Raw genomic sequence first — 23250 nt, 5'->3', positions numbered from 1 at the left:
GAGTATTCCTACTTTACAGTATTTGATTAAAAAATTAGTATGCAATTTTATTTTATGGTATTAATTAAACTCATAGTATTGATTATGTTAACAAGCGTTTGTAATTAAAAAATTTGGTTTTGCAATACTCATTTACTTGAAATATTGTAAGATTATTTACTTCTGTAATTAACTTTTACTTTTTCTTTCAAGAACAGGAATATTTTACTTAAAATTAACTTTTTCTGTATTTTTTAGCTATGGCCCTATTATTTCTACTAAAGCAATACTCGATAAGCAAACCAATAAATGTAAAGGTAAGTTTAGTAAACTATAAAAATGTTGTTTTATGATTCGAAATTTCGTACACATTATTATTGCATACATTTCTAAATTTGTCATTCTGTTATTATGTATAGATTTCTATGTTAAAAATGAAATTTATATTATCTGTTGCTTTTCAACTTTTTCATTTTAAAGTGAACGTAATGAATAAAACTATTAAACAGTTATATTTATCAAATTTTGAATTAATTAATCAATTTTTTTCTTATTAGGTGTTGTGTTATTAATCATGAAATGTGCAATATTTTGAAGTCAAACAATTTTTCAATTTCGTATTCTTATATTGCCATAATTTTTATCTTAAATACTATTATTTATTATGTAAACTTCACTGTTTTGAGCTGAATTAAAAATACTGAGGATATCTTTTAATATTTTGAACAAGAACAATAAAATATTATCCTGAATAATTTTCTTTCTTGCGAACTGTCATTTAAAAGAATTGACATGAAGTTAAATAGAGTGCAGGAATTTGTGTACTTAAAAATATGTATATGTAAAATAAATGTTTGTAAAGCTAAAGATTTTATTCAGTATTAATATATGCTCTTATTTTAGTTGATCTTATATATTGTTTCACTTTTTCTTTTGAAAGAAAATTTTTGTATCACAATTAAAATTCATATTTGAATTAACATTTAACATTCAAAATTTACTATTTTAATGCATTAATTAAATAAATTTTAAGAAATTGTTGTAAAACATTATCTCCCTTTTTTTAAATAAACCTAAGCAGTTTTTAGTTCTTGGAATTATTTACAATTATATATATATATATATATTGTCTGTTAACCGTTTGGAATCATTATGTTGATGAACTGCCGTATGATGTCGAAGAGATAATTCTGGTAACCTTAAAGGCCAGCTAAATTGTCATTTCTTTTTCACCTAAGTCAATTTCATTGGGTTGTCTGGAATGTACATATCAATTTAAAGAAGAAGAAAAAATAAATACCATTAACCATTTGACACAGAATATTTTTAAAACATATTTTTCATGCTTGAATCATTATTTTGTATTAATTTAGGCCAAAATAAGTTTTAAAAAATGCTGTATTTAGCATTATAATAATTTATAGTAATGAAATGCAGTGGTGTTTTTTTCTGCAATAAAGGTAAAATCTTTCAAACACGCTCACTTCCAAATAATATTTCAAATTTGCACTTATTCGCAGTTATTTAAATCTATGAAAAACAGTTATTCATCATTGGAAATTTTTTCGAATTACAAAATCGGTTATTCATCATTGGAAATTTTTTCAAATTACAAAATCAGTTATTGATAAATTTTTGAATATGAATGAAAAAAATATTGTAAACTACTCTTTTTGGATTTTATATTTTAGTACAAGTTTAATTCTGATAATTCAACAGATTTTTTTAATAACAATTTGACTGTTTCTTATAATCATAACATACCAAAATATATCTTCGCTTGAAATTAAAGCGTCAGAAAAATTTATATATATGAGAGACACCGGTGTCAAAGGGTAAAATGGTGTTAGGTCTAAGTTTGATAAATTTAAAAGAATAATGAAATAAATTTATTAAAATTTCTCTTATTTACATAAATTTTAGAGTTTGCTGGTTAATAATAAATAATGTTTGCTGGTTAATAATAAATAATGTTTGCTGGTAAATGATTTAAGATAACCCCTTTTTTGTTATGAAGTTGGTAAAAAAGTTTTAATGGCTGATTGCAAATTTTTATGTAATAAACTTGCTAAAGAGTTATTTAAGTAACAATGATATGTTTCAGGTTATGGTTTTGTTGATTTTGAATCTCCTGTGGCAGCAGAAGCAGCTGTTAAAGCTTTAGCAAATCAAGGTGTTCAAGCTCAAATGGCTAAAGTATGTTACACACGGGTAATAATTTTATGCGAGAGCTCTTTCCTCTTCTTTCTGTCTTCTCTTTCTTTACTCTTCAAGGTTTTATATCTTTTTTTCTTTCATAGAAACTTTGCTCTAAGTTGTTTTCAATAATTTTTTCTTAAATATTATTACTTAAAATTTGAGTGATAACTGTGTGTTAGATTTAGAGTGAAACTTCATTTTTGAATTGACTGGTAATTAAAGTATGGCATAATTTAATATAAAATTAAAAATAATTTTATTAACTGTTTGATTGGTTGAGTTAAAGTGTAGCTACAAAGCTTATTTATTTTTAATACTGTAAGAATCAAATTAAATTAAATATCTTAGTTTGATCATGTAAGTAAATCTAAAATTATTGTAACAAATTATTTGCTATAAAATTACTATAAAATTTTTATTTAAATAAAGGCCTGAATTAAATGTGACTTTTAATTAGTTAACAGTTGTTTGTTTTATGTTAAGTCCATGTAGAAAAGTTAACTGGGCAGAGGTGAAGAATGTTTTATTAGTTAACAGCACTAGAAATCATTGATTTTCCGCTGATGCAGGACCACTGAATTTCTCCTAGGACCACTATGAAATAGTTATCACTGGTCTGTGGGGTCACCAGGGTGTCTGCCATTAATAGTTCCTAGAATAATGACGACTCCTTTTTATTGTAAATATTATAATGAAATATTCGGCGTGGCTCTTCTTTGCCAAACCTTAGTTAAGTTTTATGTTTACCATAGAATTATCTATTTAATTTTTAGATACAAATCGTCGTTTTAAGAAAGGGGAACGCCTTAAAAAAATGGACGATACATAGAATAAAGAAAATGATATCCCATGCGAGAAAAATAAGTGAACTAGTATATTGCGGAACCAGTGACTGACAAATTACGAATGACTAAAATATGACACACAAAATTACAAAATATATTGCTCAATATGTATTATTATTTAATGTTGATGTTTATTCTTTTGAGTTTTATTTAAATAAAGCAGCAATTTTAAGCACTTTATTTTTTTTAATTGAGGACCAATTTAGTGTTTTATTCTATTTTTAAATCAATTTGTTATGATTAATCAAGTTTTATTCAAAATAAACTAATAAATGTGCTGTTATTAGGAAAATGCAGGAAAATGATTATAAATTGTACAAGTACATAAAATGTTAAATTTTGAGTTTACCAGTATGTTATTTATTGATCTGAAGAATCGGTAACTTTTTTTTTTTAATAATTTCTAACGCTGTTAAAAGATTTTGTTAAAAAATTTCTTATCAGTAGAATTATTTACTTGTATGTGTACATGGCTATAAATAACCCTATCTTAATAAAAATATAAGAATATTTCCCAAAAATTTGTTTGACACAGGTGAAAGAAATATACAAAGATATGTTGTTCATTGTATTCTGTGAATTGAATGATTAATTACAGAATAAACACTGATTTAAGTTTAGTTATGTTATCTTGTGGCTTCCCTACAGTTATCTGGGTATTTCCCTACATTTTTTATTAAATAAATATACATATATATATTTATTTTCCCTTGCTTTTGATAAGAAAATAGTGTGTAGCAAGAGAATTTCTGCACAATTTTTCCAGGACTCAGTGTTTGAAAGTATTAAACAGCTAAATATATTGTAAATACTACTGTAACTTTGTGTGAGCAATTTACTTTTAAAGCATAATATAAATTTTAAAATATACATAAAGATGTTCACCTTACTTTGCCTTATACTGTAAAAAGTAAGTGTATTTTGTTAATTGCTTTTGCTAATTATTTTTTTATTTTGCCTCTCTTTTATCAAAGCAACAAGAACAAGATCCCACCAATCTGTACATTGCCAATTTACCTCCATTTATGGCTGAAACAGAGCTAGAAGAAATATTGTCTCCATATGGTACAGTTATATCTACACGTATTTTGCGTGATTCTGGAATGAATTCAAGGGGAGTTGGATTTGCCAGGTGAGTTTTTCAATTCGTATGTATGTTATAGTTTATTTTTATTTTATTCTATTTATTTATTTGTAAAATGTTATCCTCTTTTTCCCTAGGATGGATACTCGTGAAATGTGTGAAGTCATCATTTCCAGATTTAATGGAAAACTTCTTGCAGGTATAAATTTTTCTTTATTTCAAAGAAGTTTAATCAATTATTTAAATTCATTTTATCAATTTTTAATCAACGAAAAATGTATTAATGTAACTGAAATTTTCATTAGATATACTGATTATTAGCTTATGAAATATTCAATTTCATTTGTAATTTTTTTCTGAGTTAAAATAAAATTGTTAAGTGTTCGTGATATATTGAGCTATTAAGTAGCGGACTGTAACAAACATAAACATTTATTTTGAAACTTAATAACATAAAATTGACAAGATCATTTTGAGTGACAGGGTGATGTTCCCTGTTCTAGAGTTGAATGGCAACTGAACAATAATGTGTTATATGATGAGAGCGCCGCCTCGTGGCAATTCTTAACAAAAATAATACTGAAAGTGAATTAGAATTTGTATGGTTGTCTGATATTTGCAGCTTTGAATTATAAATTACGTGAATTCTAGATTATTTGCTTTTTTTAAGTTAAGAAGAAAAATTAAATATTAGCTTTTAAATTAAATATAGCTTTTGAATGAGAAGAGTGTTAAGTCATAATTTTAGTTTACATTTTTAAAAGCAATTTAGTTTATTATTTTTATTATTTATATTTAGCTTATCAAACATAGTTCTGAGTGAAGTTTATTTTCAAAATTTAAAACATGTTTTTATGTTACTTCTTCTTCATAACTGTTTTCTTCAATATACTGAAAAATTTTAAAAACTGATAAAAAGAATATTTTAAGAATTTAAATCATTGTTATGATTAACAGTTTTAAAATTTTTGTATTATTAAAAAAACGTTTCACTATTTTTTAAAATCATAAAATAACTGCTTTTTAACTATAAGGAGAAGGGGAAAACATGGATTTTTCTCAGAAACAGTATAGAAATTAAAAGAGAGAAGAATTTTCTATACATAATATAATTCCAACTGCCAAGTTCAGTTGTTATTATTATTTTAGATTGTTATAAGAAACATTAAACATTTTTTTTAACATTGGTTTGTAAATTTTGTTTTCAACTTAGAGAAGAATAAAAAATGTTTCAGACTGCAATCTTTAGTTGAGTGCAATATAACACAATATGACTACTCACTCTAGAAACAGGGAAAACCTGCAATTTGCAGGAAAATTTATCCTTTACTCTGGAGTTTTTTAGAAACTATTTGTCCTATACCTGCATATTTGCAAATAATTCAATCAATCATATTTTAGAACTTAGGTGGCATTTTTATTTGTTTATCTAGTCGTCTAAGATACTTTAATTCAATTTAAACTTTTAAATAATTCAATAATTTTCATTTATCTAAACATCTAATAAGATCAAAATAATACAAATTTTGTGAACCACTTTCTATCTAAAGCCTTTAATAAAATTCATAAGAAAACTTTTTATTAGAAATTTTTGAAAAAATTATTTTAATGTAACTTTTTTCTACATTTAATCAATGTTATACATATTAATTTTTTAAATTGTAATTAAAGTTATTTGTATTTGAACTAAGAATATTTGGTTCTAATTTTACATTGAAATTCACTGGAAATTAAGTTTTTTCTGGAGAATGGTTCTCCAATCCACTTTCCGTTGTTTCATTAATCCAGACAAACAATTTGATCCTTTTTATTTTTAATTCAGATATAATTTATAGCTACATTTTTCTTGTCGAGTTAAGATTTACTTTCTCATTATTACAAGTTATTCTTATATTGTTATTTCAACTCACCAACAACTCTTGAACTTTTTTTTTTTTCAAACATATCAGCAATCTGAAAAAAGTAGCCAATTGGCAATGTCTAATAGAAATAGGAACAAAGAAGTAATTATAAAAATTATGAATTTGTTTAATCTCTTTGGACATTCTAATATTAAACAGTAATTGTTTATCAGTAGTGTTTCCCACTTATATTAAGCATTTCATATTTTTATATCCAAGTTATTAGTGTGTATTATTTGCATGATAAATATAATAAAATAACAAAAGTTATGAAAGTTAAGTTATTGATTTAATTATTAAAATTCTTTAGCATTTGTATACCGCCAAAGAATTGTAAAAACAACAATGTACACATAGATTTTCACAAAGACCTACACTTACATTATTTTCTAATTGCATATAGGTATAAAGGTAATGCATTTCTAACTTGTAGAAACGAGTATTTTCCGCTTTCTCACATACTTTTATTTCTTGCAGGTAGTAAAGACCCTCTGTTAGTGAAATTTGCAGATGGAGGAAACAAAAAACGAAATCAATTTAAGAGCCAAGAACAAAGGCTATGGCCAGAAAGAGCTGAAGTATGAGATGTTTTAAACTAATATTTATATAATAAAAACTAATTTACAGTAGCATTTTTAACTAAATCCTCATAATCATTTAGAATTCATTTGATCATGTGACTTGAAGTCTTTTTTTTTTTTAATGTGCTTAAAAAAGACAATGCAAATTGCAAATAACATTACATGACAATCTACTTATCAAAATGTTACACTGATAATTTAGAAATTACTCTGTCTGAGAAGTTTAAAATTTTAATCTGGCAGTATTCACTAAACCTCCAGTCATTGGTTGCATGTTTTAATGAATAACTATGAAGAGTTGGGATAAGGTGTGGCTAAATTAGTACTGCCATCTATTTGTTTACATTTAATTAAAATGTCTTCTAACAATACCAAATTCTGTTGAGGGGGAAGTAAATGTAAATTTCTCTGATGTTAAGACTGCAGACCACAAATTGATTGATCATATATTGTGGAGGTGGAAATTAAATTTTTATTATTGGATTGCATTAGCCTTTTTGCTTTGAATTGAGTTCAAAGCCTTATGCCCATTTGTGTTTCTACAAAAAAAAAAAAAAAAAAAAAAAAAGTTTTCTCTGTGTTAAAGAGAAACTGTACATACATTGAAATTATTAAATAAATTTCCCAATTAGACTGACAGAATCAGTGCACAATCATAAAATAACCATGTCTTTTTCATCCCAATGATTATCAGAATCTGACTTCTTACATATATCGTTAATAACCAGTTTTAGTTATAAATTTTTATAACCTTTTAATAATAAATGCTTGGTTTTAAAAAAAAAAAAATTTTTCTAAGTTATTTATTTTATTCTTTCTAGGGAGTTCAGCTGTATGACCAAAGTGGAATAAATCAGAATGGGTAAAGTATTTATTATTGCCAATTCATTGTTTTCCCCTCATACTCTTTATTTTATTAACATTTTAATGGGTGCTTTATTCACTTCTGTGTATTATTTATTTACTCCTTAATTTACTACTCTTTTTACATGAATACAAAAGTAATTCTTTCCATGTGAAATTAAAATTAATTTTTTAAATGTCACATTTTTTTTTCATTTTATACTAATTGCATTAGAATTCTGATTATGTTTATTTCTTTCATACAAATACCTGTGTTAAAAGTGAATTCTGATTTTCTTTTTACGTACAAAACTTTTCCCCCCTTTTTTTCAATTTGAATGATATGCTATCTTAATTCATACAAGAGTTCTACAAAAAAGAATTACATGACTGCATAAAGTTGATAATTTTATGTGAGCAAAATAACTTTTTCTTAAAAATCTAAATGTTGAATTTTTTTTTTCTTGTATTAGCTGATTTTTTATTATAATTAATGTAGTTGAGTTTAACTATCCAGACTTGCTGTTACTTCTGCTAGAAGGAAGTGTTTTATGTTATCTTAGCAAGATAAATAAATTAAAATGGAATTAAAAGAACACCTTACAAATCTTGCTAAAGAATATAAATCAATGTAATCAGCTTTGTAAATTAATGAAGTTACTATTCCAATTTTGTGGTCGATTCAAAAGAATATCAAATGAGTACCGCTATATGAAACAATAGTACAAGTTGGGGATGAGAATTTTTAACGGATTTCTGCTTTTTTCACTTTAGTCTCTCGAATTTCCGCTTTTTGTGAAAATTCAGTCATTTAAATAAAATATATTTATTTTCGATTTTCAAAGACAAGCAGAAAATGCAAACTACGTAGCTGCCAACCCTTCCCATTTTCACTTATTTCAGATGTTTTCTCCACTTTTACGCACAGAAAATAAGGCTTCTCCGACAGACAGCTCGTATTTTTGTGATTCGGACGTCGTTGCTTCCTGTTTGCCTGAGCGAAACCAAGCGAAATAATGAAAAATAGTGGCGGATTTGTGGTGAAAATATTAATTTGCTCATTCAAATGTTGTACATTTTTATTTATTATGGCTAAGCAACAATACAAGCAAGCCTTTTAGAAATCCTAAGTCCAGAATCTGCTAATATTTCTGTTCTTATTCACGCAATTTTAATATCAAACATAGATTTTCGTATTTACCTGATTTCAAAGTTGCTATTCTTATTCAAGCGATTTAAATATTGTTCATTGTGATTCTTATTTACGAGATTTGAAAATCAAATATCTCGATTTGTATTCACGCATTTTTGAAATTCTATAGAATCTTATTCATTCGATTTTAATATGAAATATTGATATTCATATTTACCTGATTTAAAAGTTGCGCATTGCAATTCTTATTCACGTGATTTAAATATCGTACATTGCGATTCTTATTTACAAGTTTCTGAAATTCAATATTGCAATTTGTATTTACGCGTTTTTAAGATTTTTATTCACGTGATTTAAATATCTTACATTGCGATTCTTATTTACGAGGTTTGAAAATTCAATTCGCAATTTGTATTCCTGTGTTTTTAAGACCCTATGTAGCGATTCTTATTCAAACGAATTTAACTTCAAGCATCGGTTTTCGTATTTACCTGATTTAAAAGTTGCGCATTGCGATTCTTATTTACAGGATATATATATATATAATATTCATTCTTGGATTTCCCCTTCTTTACTTTCTAACTACTCTCATCCTTGACAAGTTAATTTAAGAATAAAATATTTTATATAGTTTAACAATGAGGCATTTTTTAAATGATTGTGTTAAAATTAAGCAATATATAGCTTTCTTTTGTTTATTATTTTTTTTAAGTTGATTAAATTAGATTAATAAATGGTGTTACCATTCTAATCTGAATACAATCACGCAAAATAGCTTTGATCCCAAATGCTTTGAGTAATATAATTTTTATAAAGATAACACATCTTTTTCAATTTGTTTTTCAAAAGAAAATTAAATCAAGAAAAGACAATACAAGCTGTAAATCTAAATTAGCCTGTAAAGTGTCTCTTATTTTGTGTACAAAATATTTATTTCATCAATAATTCATTAAAATGCTAGTGAAACTAATTTTAATTGTATGTTCTCAGAATCACTTCCCAACTTGTAAGTCCAATCAGTGGATACCAGAGGTCTTATTCAACACCAGTTTCACCTTATCAATTACAGCCGAGCACTACTTGGGTTCATCCTCATCAATATATAGTGCAACAACCATTGACTCCTGTAAGTTTTTGATCATTTATTGTAAATTTCATAATGATTGTTTGAAAAAATTTTGTCTAATGACATATAGGGTTTTACTTAAATTACAATTAGGCCCTTGCTTTTGATGCTCCTATGTAATTTGTAGCACTTGCTTGTCTAGTTCAAAAGATGATTGAATGATACTTTTTTCTATATATTTGTTTTGTATATAAGTGATATTGGAAGTCTTGAAAAATTTTGTACTAAAAATATTAAATATTGTTTAGATATAAATTACCCGCAGTATGGACTAAGATTTAAGCAAATTTAAGCTTGTGAAATTTATTACTTTTAATACTATATTATTATATAACTTATATTATATAAATTAAAAAAAAATAGTTTTCCTTCAAATTGAGAAAAAAAAATTTTTTAACAACTATTAGTGGATAAGACATTTCAGCTTCTTTAATAGAAGGCTAAAATTTAATGATATGTCCTAATAGGATTTTCTATTTTACTTAATACCAGGTTATTTTATTTTTGAGATAATGCAAGTATATTTTTTGCAAGTAAAATGTTACTTTTCATAATCAATAATATTGAGTATTGTATCTGCTGATTGCAGTTATTACAATTGTTTTTCACCCCAAAACTACCTATAATAATTGTTAATTACAAATTGTTAAAAAAATTACATAATTTAAAAAAAAAAAAAAAAAAAAAAAAAAACTACCAATGCCACATTTTTGTACTATTTGCCTTACAAGATATAAAAAAAATTTTATTTTCTGTAAAGAAAAAGTTATTTTAATATTATACTCATATTATACTATATGGGTTTTCATTTGTCAATTATTTATTTTATTTCTCTGAAATATTTAAACTTGTTTTAAATTGAATACATTCTTGCACATTTTGTAATGTTGTGACAATTAGATCTACATTAACTACCAACACAAAGCTAATAAAAGTTATGACATATGATAAAATCACTTCGTTTCACAACATAAAAATGTTGTTTTTAACTGCTACCATTAGTACCAATTAAGTTTTATTTGTACATTTAATACTTTTTGCGAAAAAATCAACGTAAACCTGTAGCAAGAAAAATTAATTTTATGAAAAGTTTAATATAAAATAACTGTAGAGTTTTGCAATGTATACAGGGATAACTTAATACTTAGATGAATGAATTTTTTCTGATTCTGGATATTAGCTTATGAATAACTTGTAATGAATGTTGAAAAAGGTATCATTTGTATTGAACTGCTATCCATATTTACTGATATTTTAATTTACACATATAAGTGCCATTAAATGAGAAGAATTTCTTTTAATTTGTGCTTATGAATAACATGCAATTAAATATTAAGCTGCAGATCATATTTATTGGAACACAATTATCTAGAAGTAAACAGATTTTTAACTTATCATTAAAAATGTTTTTGTTATTAGAGTTGGTGTGGATTACTTAAAAGTTAATATATAAAATAAAACAGGGATCTGCTTTTGATGGAGAGATAGCTGCAATCCGAATAGCTCTAGTCCAGTTACATTGTCATATTGATCTTTTTGAAAAAACCCTTGTCCTATGTGATTCAAGAGTTGCTTTGCTTGCTATTGCATCCTTAAATAATCCCTTAACTCGAGACATTTTAGATTGCCGCCTCCAACTTGAATACCTAGCATCTCTTAAGAAAACCATTGTTCTCCAGTGGGTTCCTGCCCATTGCGGGGTTACGGTCAATGAAAATGCAGACTACTTAACAAAAAAGTAGACCTTAATTATTCAGACTTCTACACACCTTATGCCCTTCTGTTCCATCAAACAGCTTATTAAGAGGACCTTTAGGACTTGTGCTCATGAAGAGCTTATCGGCCGTACTTCTACTAAGTCTTGGAGGACTACCGTACTAAATTTGCGAAATGGCCCAAGACTAAGAGCGGTGGCTGAATTCCGCTTAGCCACCGGTCATGACTGTCTGTGGAAACATCTGTCTAGATTTGATATCGTTCCTTTCCCGGTATGCACTCTTTGCAGTTCTGATGAGGACATGGACTCCACGCACCTTCTCCGCTGATCTGCACTTTACAAGAATTCTATCACTGAACACTTTTGGGAAGCTCCAGACATGTTGTGATTAATAGACTTTGTTACAGCATCTTTTGTTTCTGTTCTTATTTTCATTCGATGTTTATGTATGCTGTTACTGTCTATAATCTGCCATTGGAAATAAAAAGAAATAAAATAGAAATTTTTAAAATATATATAAAAAAAATTTTTTATACATTTCTAATTTAAAAAAATTCCCTGTTGAAGCTTGTCTTTGGCTTGTATGAAATTCATTCTGTTACTGACAACTCTTGTTATTTAAATTGTATTTTGTTTTGAAATTATCTTTCACTATGTTATATTATTTTATACTGCAGATGAAAATATTTGTTTTATACTGTCATTTAAATAAGTAATGTTTTGACTGATTAAATGTGTTTTTTATTATATTTTTCATTTCCTTTTTTTCATAGATGATCCCTTCATCTATTGATCCTATTCATTATGGAGCACTTGTAGGACCTATGACAGCTCAGTTGTCCCAAATGCAGATATCTGGAACATCTGTAGGTCTTAAATACCAATGACTTTTTATTAAATTGAATTACATAAGATTGTTATAGGAGGATATATAGTAGCACATTATACTTGTTTAAATTTTTAGTTTTATTAAGTTTTGAAGGAATTACAATTTTCAACTAAAATTCTTTTAAAATATGGGAATTGCTGTATATGCTTACCTAAAAATCTGATTAGGCTCACAAATCTATTCTCTCTAGCATTTTTCAATTGTATAACACAATTTTATATAATATCCTGACTAATGTAGTAAATTGATCTGGTCGGTATGCTAGGCATTTTTTACCATATCACATTTGTTCAAGGCCTTGTGCTAAATGCTAGCCGTCTAGTTAAATTTGTTTTTGTAGTTTAATATCCCTTTAATTTATTTATTTTTTTTGACTCACTGTAATCTACTGTTTGATTTAAATTAAGATTATGTTCAGAATATATTTATTTAAATTACGTTTATATATTCTCCTATTTTAATTATTAGCAATTTAATAGTATTATCTTTCCTATGTAGTTGTTTTGTTGTAAATGTATTTTTAATTTGTATTTTCATTGCTATGACTAAGCTTTTTATTACACATTTTGTACATACACCTAATTAAATTTAAAACAAATATTCCAAATTTTTTTGTCCAATGTTTTTCCCCTGAAATAAGGAATATGTTTAGATTTCATATCTAGAGATATAAGATAAACTATTGTATTGACTTTTGATAATTTGAAAAACAATTTTTCACTTTTCACAATAAAAAATAGTGATTTTAATATCTAATTTTTAAAATGTTTGGAAGCATATTAATAATTCACGACCATGCCGTAGGAAGAAATTGATTTGAAGTTGGGTCCAGTTATAAAAGCTCAGATCACCTGAGATTTATGATTTTTTTTCTTCTTCTTTCTTAAGCTTTAATACACGTGGGCATAATCTTATTTGTGTGGTTCGCTTAAGATAAAAAATGGGAGAAAGTTTATGCTAACTAAGTTGTTGTTACTGATTTTTCCATTTGTATGTATACCTGCAATAGCCAAGCATGGCTATTCAATTTTGTAAGTACACAAAAAAAATATTCTATTGAATGTGTGTTTATATATTCTAATTATAACAATATTTTACAGTTTATGACTGGGGCACATCCTGCGTACACAGGGAATCCTTCAGCTCAAGCACTTTATCCACAGCCAGCCCATCTTATTCAATCAGTGCCACTCACCGAGGTAATGCTCTCTTACATTCTAATCTATTTGATAAATGTTATATTCGTAAATATTATGTATTTGATAAGCGTTATTGTATTCTGAACTACTGTACAGGGTATCCGCGCTCCTGGAAAGTCTTGAAATATCATGGAAAGTCATGAATTTTGGTATTGACCAAAATTTGTCATGGATTTAGGTCGCCGAAAAATTTTATTTTTAAAATGGAATCCCTCCCCAATTTCATGATGTTCCAAATATCTGAATTTGTAACAAAATCCCCACTCTGAGTCATATTTTATTAAAATATGAAAAGTTTTTATCATTTTCTTTTAAAATTATGCTGTTCTTTCGAAAAATGAAAGAAAAAACATTTCTAGAGCGAAGCATCTTTTAAAGTTATGTGATTTCAGAATTATTATTATTCATCTTTCTTTTTTATTTTATCAATTTAAAATTTTAGCTGAAGCAAGCCAGTCATTGGCAAATTTTTTTAATTCCAAAATGAGAACAGAAAAATTAGGAGTATTTCTTTCCTTTCTGATGAACAAGAAAAGTATCTTTAGAATATAATTGTGCAGAAAAAAGAAAATTATTTGCTCAGCTATTTTATTGCTTCAACTATTTCTTTACTCTGTTTTTTAAATTTAAAATCAATAAATATGAAGATGCAGAGTATAACAGTTTTGGTTATACCTATCATTTTAATTAATGTTATTATAATGCTTTTTAAATGTATTATTCTGTTTTTGTCGGAGAAAATAGTAACTTCGTTAAGTCATGAAAGGTTCTTTGAAATAGACATGGAAAGTCATGAATTTGAAAATCTAAAATGTAGCAGATACCCTGACTGTATTTATTTATTTTTAATTTTATTTCAAGTCTTGATGTATTTTGTTCATAAAGCAAGAGATAGAATGAAATCAGTGTAAGTTGACCATTTATGATGCATTGGTTTGGTGGTCAATTTATTGAAGGGGAGAAGTCAATTTTGTTCTCTTTAATTACGGGGATTGCTGCGCTACCTGGAATAGCGAGAAAATGTCTGATAATTTGGAAATTGCTAAAAAAATCAGGGAGTTTGTATTGGCGATCGCTAAACTTGCGACCTTTGCGTTTACAGTAAAACACATTTATTACGCAACAGTTTGATTTTCACCCCATTTGGCATGGAGCCGAATTTCTCAAAACCATAGCATACCCTGGTTTTGTGACTTAGAAAACTTTCAGCTCGAAAAGGGGTATGGTTGCTAGCATCCATAACAGGTTGAAAGATGAATATACTTCAGATTGTCTATTCTTATGTTTTATTAAGAAATTTATTGGGATAAATAGTGTTTTATTATCTCCTATAAGTTATTGTTTTTTTTTTTCTCTATTTTCTTAATCCTATATCGCCAAGGTCTGATAAATGAATTCAATTCAATTAAATTCATTATAAAGAATTCATGGGAAACATGGGGATTGCTGTTCCACTTATAAGTTATAACACTATATATTCTGGGGTTGAGCCAGGTTTTATTTTTAGCACCCATTTTTCAAAAAAGGAAATTGTTTCTCTGAAAATTTCTTAACTGATACAGAACCTTTAGTTTTATCAGTAACTATTTTTATTCCTTTTTTTTCTTTATTAAGTCCATGTGTTGCTAAGGAATTTTTTTGTTTGCTAAGTGAGTCTAAATGTCATTATTTTTAAACATAATATTCTTCTCTGTTATATGATATATTTCTTTTGTCTTTACTACCATTTTTTCACTCTATTGTGGTGTTTTATGTTTTAATTTAAATAAAATATGCAATATAACATATAAATTATTATTAAATTTTTGTGGTTCACTGTATATTTTGACCACAGCACTGTCAGTACATACTTCGATAATAGACTGGAATTGTTTAAAAATATATCAGGGAATTTTGTTCAGCTACCCTGAATTATATCATATTATTCTTTATACCAGTTTCATATATTTCTTACATATCTTCAATCGAAATTAAGATTATGATTAAATTTTTTTAAATAATGGTTTCAATAGTTTACTTTCCTTCCCCAAAAACCCATATATCGTAAGAAATAACGTTAATTACATATTTAGCTAAAATTTGTTAAATGTAATAGAAATCTAATTTATTTTAAAAACAGATATGCATATTTTGTTAGTTATTTCTTTTAAATATTTTCTTAAAATATCAGTAATAAAACAAATGCATGCAATTAAAACATTATACTCATTTCAGCATTTAAACATTTATTTTGATGTTCTTACAAGCTTATTTGTTTCCAGAGCCATCAATAGTTTCTATTACAGTTAACTTGCGATGTAGTTTTCGATACGAGTTTGATGATTGAGTGAAATTTTATTACAGAACATAATGAGATAGAAAATTTTCTGAAAGAGTTTTATTTCTTTCGGTCAACTTATGACAGGTTGAGAATAGCATTCGATAAGATCCCTAGACAAATTTTGTGTTGTGGACAACATAAAAAGTTAGGTTACTGAGGTTTTTGCTTCCTTTTCTTACAGAAGTAAAATTTGGTGCTTGGTATAGTGGTCAATTTAAGTAATTAACTTACTAAAATGATAACCTTAACAAGTTTCTTTTCTTTCACATTTAAAAAAAAAAATCTGTATTTATATTGCTGCTTGGAATGAATCATAGTTTTTCAGTCTCGGATGTATACATTGTCAGATTTACTGTTTTTCAGCAAACTGAAACTTTCCAAAGTTCTTCATTTTAACAAATCAGATTAATGTCATATTAATTACCATTATTTTATTAGGTAGAAATGCATTTATAATATATTTTATTCATTTTATCCTTAACTTTCAATTTCGAATGTATACAGACACTTAGAAATTCTTTAAAAATAAAGAAACAAAAATTTTTTTTTTTTTTTTTTAATATTTAGGTTTTTTTCCCCCAGATTTCACTGCTATGATTAAATTTAATTCCTTTTTATTTTCTTTTTGGAAAATCTTGCATTGTCTCTGTAATCTCAAAAAAAGGGAAATTGAACAGATTGCATAACAGAATACAAAAAAATTTTTAGTAATATGAGAATTATCTGTTAATAAATCAATCTTTCTTTTTTTTTTATTATCGATTGCGCTTAAAGCACTTTAAACCTCTTAAATGCGAAACATTTATTAGTTCTGTCATTTAAAACTTTCATCTTGTAAAATCTTTTTTTTTAGTGGATAATTTTAACCCTTTTACAGTATTGCATGCAAAGGACCAGCATTCTACCTTCATATTTTCTGGCACATAGTCACTTTCTCTCATAGTACTTCATTAAAAAGAGTATAGGGAAAAAAAATCTATTTTTGAATTATAATTTCATAATTGACAACATGGGAGGACACATCCAAACTTTTTTCATAGGTATTTGTTCTTTAAACTCTTAATATTTTAAATGCTCCCATGGTTTTTTCTTAATAGAGAAAAACACCTTATTGCCTACTTGAATAACATGGTGTTTTTCTATAAATGCTCTTCTAAATAATTTTATAAATACGTCTTAGCCTTTCCCTTATTTTATTATAAATGTGTTCATTGTTCAATGTGTTCATAAATGTGTTCATTCAAATACTTCTTAGAATTGCCTATGATTCAAGAAAATGTGGACCTCCCAAAAATTTTAATTGTGCTAAAATCCGGTGTTTTTAGTTTGAATTTTTTTTTCTTTTTTTTCTCAAGTTTCTTGATTACTAATTCCCCTTTTGTCATCAAAACCTTGTAACCATCCTAGTACAGGTACTAATACAAAAATGTTTCCTCAATACTATGCAGGATTTGGAAGAAGAAGAAAAAAAAGGAACTTCTGGGAGCCAACGTGCTATAAAAATGAAATAGCTTAAAAAGTTTTTTGTTAATATATTAGAAGTAACAAATATTTTCTTTTCAAAAAGACTCTTGTAATGAAACTACATCATTTGAAATGACAAAATTTGTGACATGTCTTAATAATTAAGATATATGCTCTTTCTCAGGATCAAATGGCAGCCGCTGCAGGAAACAATGGGAATGATGAGTCTGCCATGTATCAACAGGCTTACAATCAAGCCAAGTGAACTCTTTTTTGAGTAAGATCTTTTACTCTGCATTACCTGTATCTCCTTTAATATGCAAATCAATGACTGGATATTGGTTGATGATAGAATAATATATATATATATATTTCATTTCTCTTACCATACTTTACCTTATATATTTTTTTGGTTATTTATGTATATGTGTAAATTATCATTATAAATTTACTTAAAATGTTTTGGAAACATTTGGTACAGTAGAGAACCGATTATCCGGAGCGATCGGGACTATCGCTATTCCGGATAACTGATTTTTCCGGTTTTCTGAATCGCTACAAAAAGCCGTTTTTTTTATTGTTAAATCCAACTAAAAAAAANAAACCCAAAAAAAAAAAAAAATATTTGGAAATAATCTTAAAAATAAGAAAAAACGATGAGGTAATACACTAATGTTTATTTCTGAAATGATGGTAAGGTAACTATCTTTCAAAAAAGAAAGAAAAATCCTAAAATCTTATGAGGGAAAAAAAAAAAAATTAAAAAATTGCGAGAAAATTTATTGAATTTCGTTCCGGTTTTTTGGTTTTCTGATTTCCGAATAACGGGTTTTGTACTGTATTACAAAAGCACCTGATTTTCTTTGTATTTGCATACTGACTAAGTAAAATATGTAATACCCATATGGCCTGAACTTACCTAGTACTCGTGCTTACCAACTGCCATTCTTGTTCTAGCTACAAACTAAAAATACAATTAGAGTAAAAAAGTTAAACAAAAATTTTCCAAAAAGGGAGGTATCCTAAGTATATAATAAGTAAAGTTTCCATGAGTCACCATGTTGTAATAGTACATATTTTCTTTTCTTTCTATTTTTTTTCAATATTGTGTTAATTAAAGCTACAGTTTTTTAGATAGCTGGGTGGAAATAATAAAATAAGTATTAATAAGAAAAAGTGGAAATTAAAATATGAATATGTTAGTAAATTTTGAGAATCGACAGGAGTGATTGTATTATGGATGTACCCTGCAATTCCGAGTTTTTTCTTATCTTTCCATATTTTGAAACTGAGTGCACAGGATATGTGATTTTTTTCGCAAATTCTCGGAATTCTGTGTAACTCAAGACTGTTATTATGTGGGCTTCCTTGAGTTCAAAATTTATATTGCGACTGAATTTGGAAAATACTGCTAATGCGACATTTATTCCTTCCTTTACCATTATTCAACTTTTTTTCTACTTTAGTTTTCGTTTGTGCACTCTACCCAGTTTTTTTTAAACTTAGATTAGTAAGAAAACAATTGTAAGAATGTGGCAAACTGAAATCTTGTATATTTAAAACAAATTTCACATCAAAAGTGGTTCTCCTACTAGTTTTTTTTTTTTTTTTTTTTTTTTTTTTTTTTTTTTTTTTTTTTATTATAGTTTATTAAAATGTGATGTGATAAAACTAACTTTTGATTGACGTAAGAGGTAAATATAAAAAAATAACTATTTTTTACATATTTGAATAAAGCAGTTATTTATTTTAAAGAATAAAATATGCAACTCAATAATGAATTTATTTAAAATTATGCGTAAAAGGTTTTTATGGTCACTGACAGAATTAGAAATACAGTTCTCTGCCAACAACTAGTTATTGTATGAAATTTATTTTGAGTCTTCAAAAATATTCTTGGTGTGTAAAAAGTGCTTAAAATATATTAACTACATAATGCAATTCGCTAATAAAAATATTTAATTTAAGGTTTTTACTAAGTTAGTATATATATGTGTGTGATATTTATTATTGGTCGATAACTAAAATATAAATCTTAGTTAAAAAAGTTACCTTGATTTCAAATTTTTGCTCATAAAATTTTCAAGGTTTTTTACTTAGTTTCATAATTACTCCTAAAGCAAATTGCAGATTTTTGTTTAGTGTTTAGTAGTTTTAAGATTATGTTTTAATTCCAGACTCGACTGATGCCATCACTCCTTTGTCACACATTTTAAATTTGGATTCACCATCTTCAAGCGATATCGTTTGGTTTCATCTGGGGTGTTCCAAAATATCTCAAAGTGATGAAGAACTGGCTTCACATAAAGTTTATAGAGAAAAAGTTTTTATTTTAATATTGAACGAAGAATAATAAAAAAAAGCTATTTTTTAAGCCCTAAAATGTTATTTCTCGAGATTCTCTACATGACATCCATTGTTGATTATTAATGAAAAAAAAGAAAGAAGCTACAGCTCTTTAAAACTCCAATGCATAGATCTAGAAATGCTGGTAGATCATTAATTCTGAACCTAAAGACATATTCAAATGATGCAAACTTTTTTCCCACAGTTTGCATGTTTTTCCTTTTTTTTATGTGTGTGTACACAGACATTAAGAACAATTGTTATGATTAGTATCAGAAAATTTATGAAAATTATAGGAAATGGATTCAGAAAGTGAAATAGTCTCTTATTGGTTCACTGATCTAAGGCCAGACAGATTTCAGAGTTATTAAAACTCTTACTATTTTGTGGAAGCAAAAGTTCAAATACACAATGTGTAATGCCTATTTCGGCATGACATATATCTCCACACAACATAAAAAAAAAAAAAAATGTCAAGATCTGGCCTTGGGTTGTGACTTCTCAATACAGAGACTGTATTTTGTAAAGACAAGTTTCAGTTTATTTTTTTTCCTTGTATTTCTGTGTCTGGTCTCATGAAGTCCCTGTGGATGTGCATCGTTTTTTGTGCGTTTGTCTTACGCCTAGATTTAGATTTTAAGTGTAGTGCGATAGGAATTAGACTTAGGTGTGTTGCGCTTTTCATATCTATGAAGTGACTCTACCACTTCTGCTTCATCACTAGAACAGCTGCAGCATGCGTGGAACAGTGCTTTCTCATCTACTCGTGGGGAAATGCATAGCCGAGACTTGAGCCGAGCTAAAAGAAGCCTTTTTCAAAAGCAAGACTACCTGAAATCTTGTGGACTTGTGCCTTTTTTATGACCTGCCTCTAGTTTTGGTTTGTGTATTTCTCTTAAATCACATCATTATTAGAGTTGTCATTGAAAAAGTATGCAGCTTTATTAGGACTTTAAAAAATAAAAAAAACTGTTCTTTTTTATGGAAAGTGATTTCTTTCATGGATATCACTAACCATGCAGATTTAGGGGGAAAATGAATTCACATTGCTTGTAAATGCTTGAACTGTTTGCATTGTTTGTGTTTATTTTTCACTCTTTTTTTTTTCTTCCTTCATTTAATTCACAGAGACACATTGGTGTAAAAATTCTGAGATCTGTTAATGCATGTGTATTAGGAGAATTTTTAAATGCATAGCTAAGACATGTAGAGTTGATGACACTTGGAAAATCGCTTTGGAGCTCTTATTTGTGCGATGTAGTTTCCAGTTCATTTAAATCCTTATATCAAGGAGAAAGATTATATAATTTCAACTGTTCTTCATTAAAAAAAGAAATAATTTAGTTTTGACCCGTTACGGACACAAAACTTGATAGAACAGTTGCAAAATTATGGAAAGATTCAATGAGGATTATCACTCTATGTGTCTTACTTATTCATGCAATATTTGTGTATAAAAATGCTCATTATATCTGTAAATCACAATTTTAAATGAAGAAAGTTCTGTGCAGTAGAGTGACAATGGTAAAATGTATGTTATTTATTAAATTTTTCCTTATCATTGATAAGTATAATAGTTTCACCTCCCTGAAATTTTGAGAACCATGCAAAAGTATATTTTGTATGAAATTAAAAAAATTTAGCATTTCCATCTTATGTTAAATCTATTTAAATAAAAATGTTTTTAACTATTGTCTATCTACTGTAGATTGAGGTACTGTTTTTAGCAAAGAAAATCGTCGTCTTGCGTGCCTGGTATAGTTTTTATTAACATCTGCTATATCATTCATTTGTATATATATAATTAGTTATAATGTGTACTTAAAGATGCTCTTAAATATGAAAGTCATTAAAAATAAGGGGAAAAAAGTACAGGGTGTGCTTCATTTGTTCTTAAATACTCATATGCGATGGTAACTTTACCATTATTGCCATTTATGCAACTTAATATAATGAAAATAAATATTTTTATTATTCATTTAAATATTCTATTTGATATTCTATTATTCTTGATTTTTTTTTCAATGATGTATATATATTTACATAGTTAAATTGAGAGATGTGCTGAATACTTGTTTATTCTTTATTGAAACTTAAGACTAAAAAAATATTTTAATGTTATGAAAATACAAACATATCTATCACATCGAGTTAACACTGAAAGTGAATGTGCCTTCGTTTTCATGATTGTTATACTGTCAGAATAGTTATGACACCTTCTATTTACATAAAAGTAAATGAAATCTACTTCCAAGTGAATGCTGTTTACTCTCTGGACGATGTTATTAGAACAGTATTGCACAGTCTTAGATATTCACCGTTGAGAATAGCGCTAGTTGCCTGATAAGTAGCCCACCCTGTACTTTTTTTTTCACTAAAGTAAAGAAAGCTTACTGCTGATTATTTATGAAAAAAGGAAGTTGAAGTGTGAAAGGAATTTTGTTTTTTATTTTATGTTTATAAAAGTAGACTGGAACTTTCTTCCTCATACCATTCATAGTCATTACTAACAAACTGTTTGTGTTGTATCATTTTGAATCTTCTGTGTTTGTTTTTTTTTTTTTCAGTAAAAGGTATTTCACTAAAGAAGCACTTAAATGTCCTGATTGTTGAATTTCATAGTTGCTTTATTTTAATTTAAGCCATATTTTGAATATTTGTTGAATATACTTTTAGTAGCAAAATTTATTACTCACAACTGTAAGGGGCGATAAAAACTTGTTAATACAAAAAACGTACAATTTTGCAGAGCCATAAAATAAAAGTGACTGCTTTGTAAGAATGGAGGCTAGATAATTATTGGAGACTTAACAACAGATGCTCAAATAAATTATCAGTTGCAATGTAGGTTGCACATCTGCAACGGGGACTCGAATTGACAATAAAAGATTCTTGCCATTTCGCTAATGTCTACAGCTGTGGTGGGCGATTCAAGATTATATTCAATCTGTTCGGAAAGACATTGTCCACATAGTTGCGGCAAACAAACACCCTTTGTGTCCCATTGCTTCCCGACCCAACATGGAATGGTAAAAACTGTATTGGTGAGTTCTGTCACCCCTTACAGCTGTGATTATTAGTTTTATGTCTTGTATTTATTTTGTAGTTTTTGATACAAAATATTTCCACTAATTTTAGCTAATAATCACAAGACAAGAATGATCAAAAAGCCTTTACTTTACAATAATGTAGTTACAAGAAATTGTTTCCATTGTAAATTAATGATAGCTTAAATATAAGTTAAATTTTGAATTATTTAAAGTCGGACACAGATAATGTACAAATTGCTAGATGCAAAATACAGTGTATCCTTTTTTTTTTCTTTTTTTTTTAAGCTTTTACTTTTGGTGTCTAATCATTTAAAGTATTAATTTAAATACATTTTCAAGCTAAAATTGATTAGCTTTAATATACTAATCATTGCTTTTTTTTTTCTTCTTTTTTTTTAATAACATGCCTTATTATATGATGCTTTTTCTCCAAAGTGTATTATATGAATCAACTTGAGTGTCCATCTAAAATTTCAACAATTTTCTTTTACTACTTTTTAAAAACTATTTGTTTACATTTAAAATTAATGGTTAATCGAGTAAGATAATAGTGA

General features: G+C 27.1%; 1 protein-coding gene across 12 annotated transcripts in view; it reads left to right on the top strand.

Annotated features, from left to right (window-relative positions):
• Positions 1–19744, top strand: part of LOC107436420 (alan shepard) — an 84911-nt gene extending 65167 nt beyond the window's left edge. For 6 of the 12 annotated variants that reach the window (XM_071177715.1, XM_071177718.1, XM_043041892.2 and 3 more), the window contains 11 exons: positions 238–296; positions 2084–2175; positions 3998–4155; positions 4245–4306; positions 6486–6586; positions 7411–7451; positions 9576–9711; positions 12202–12294; positions 13418–13516; positions 17485–17577; positions 19478–19744. In XM_071177715.1, the coding sequence (XP_071033816.1) occupies positions 238–296; positions 2084–2175; positions 3998–4155; positions 4245–4306; positions 6486–6586; positions 7411–7451; positions 9576–9711; positions 12202–12294; positions 13418–13516; positions 17485–17565 (922 nt within the window). In that variant the 3' untranslated portion in view covers positions 17566–17577; positions 19478–19744. Of the gene's footprint in view, positions 1–237; positions 297–2083; positions 2191–3997; positions 4156–4244; positions 4307–6485; positions 6587–7410; positions 7452–9575; positions 9712–12201; positions 12295–13417; positions 13517–17484; positions 17578–19477 lie in introns of all 12 variants that reach the window. The other 6 variants (XM_043041908.2, XM_043041913.2, XM_043041890.2 and 3 more) reach the window with 1 other exon arrangement.
• Positions 19745–23250: the final 3506 nt, after the last annotated feature.

Source organism: Parasteatoda tepidariorum, chromosome 2, assembly GCF_043381705.1.
Source record: "Parasteatoda tepidariorum isolate YZ-2023 chromosome 2, CAS_Ptep_4.0, whole genome shotgun sequence".
Lineage (NCBI taxonomy): Eukaryota > Metazoa > Arthropoda > Arachnida > Araneae > Theridiidae > Parasteatoda > Parasteatoda tepidariorum.
Note: the sequence above shows the minus strand (reverse complement) of the source record. Positions and strands in the feature narration are given on the sequence as shown.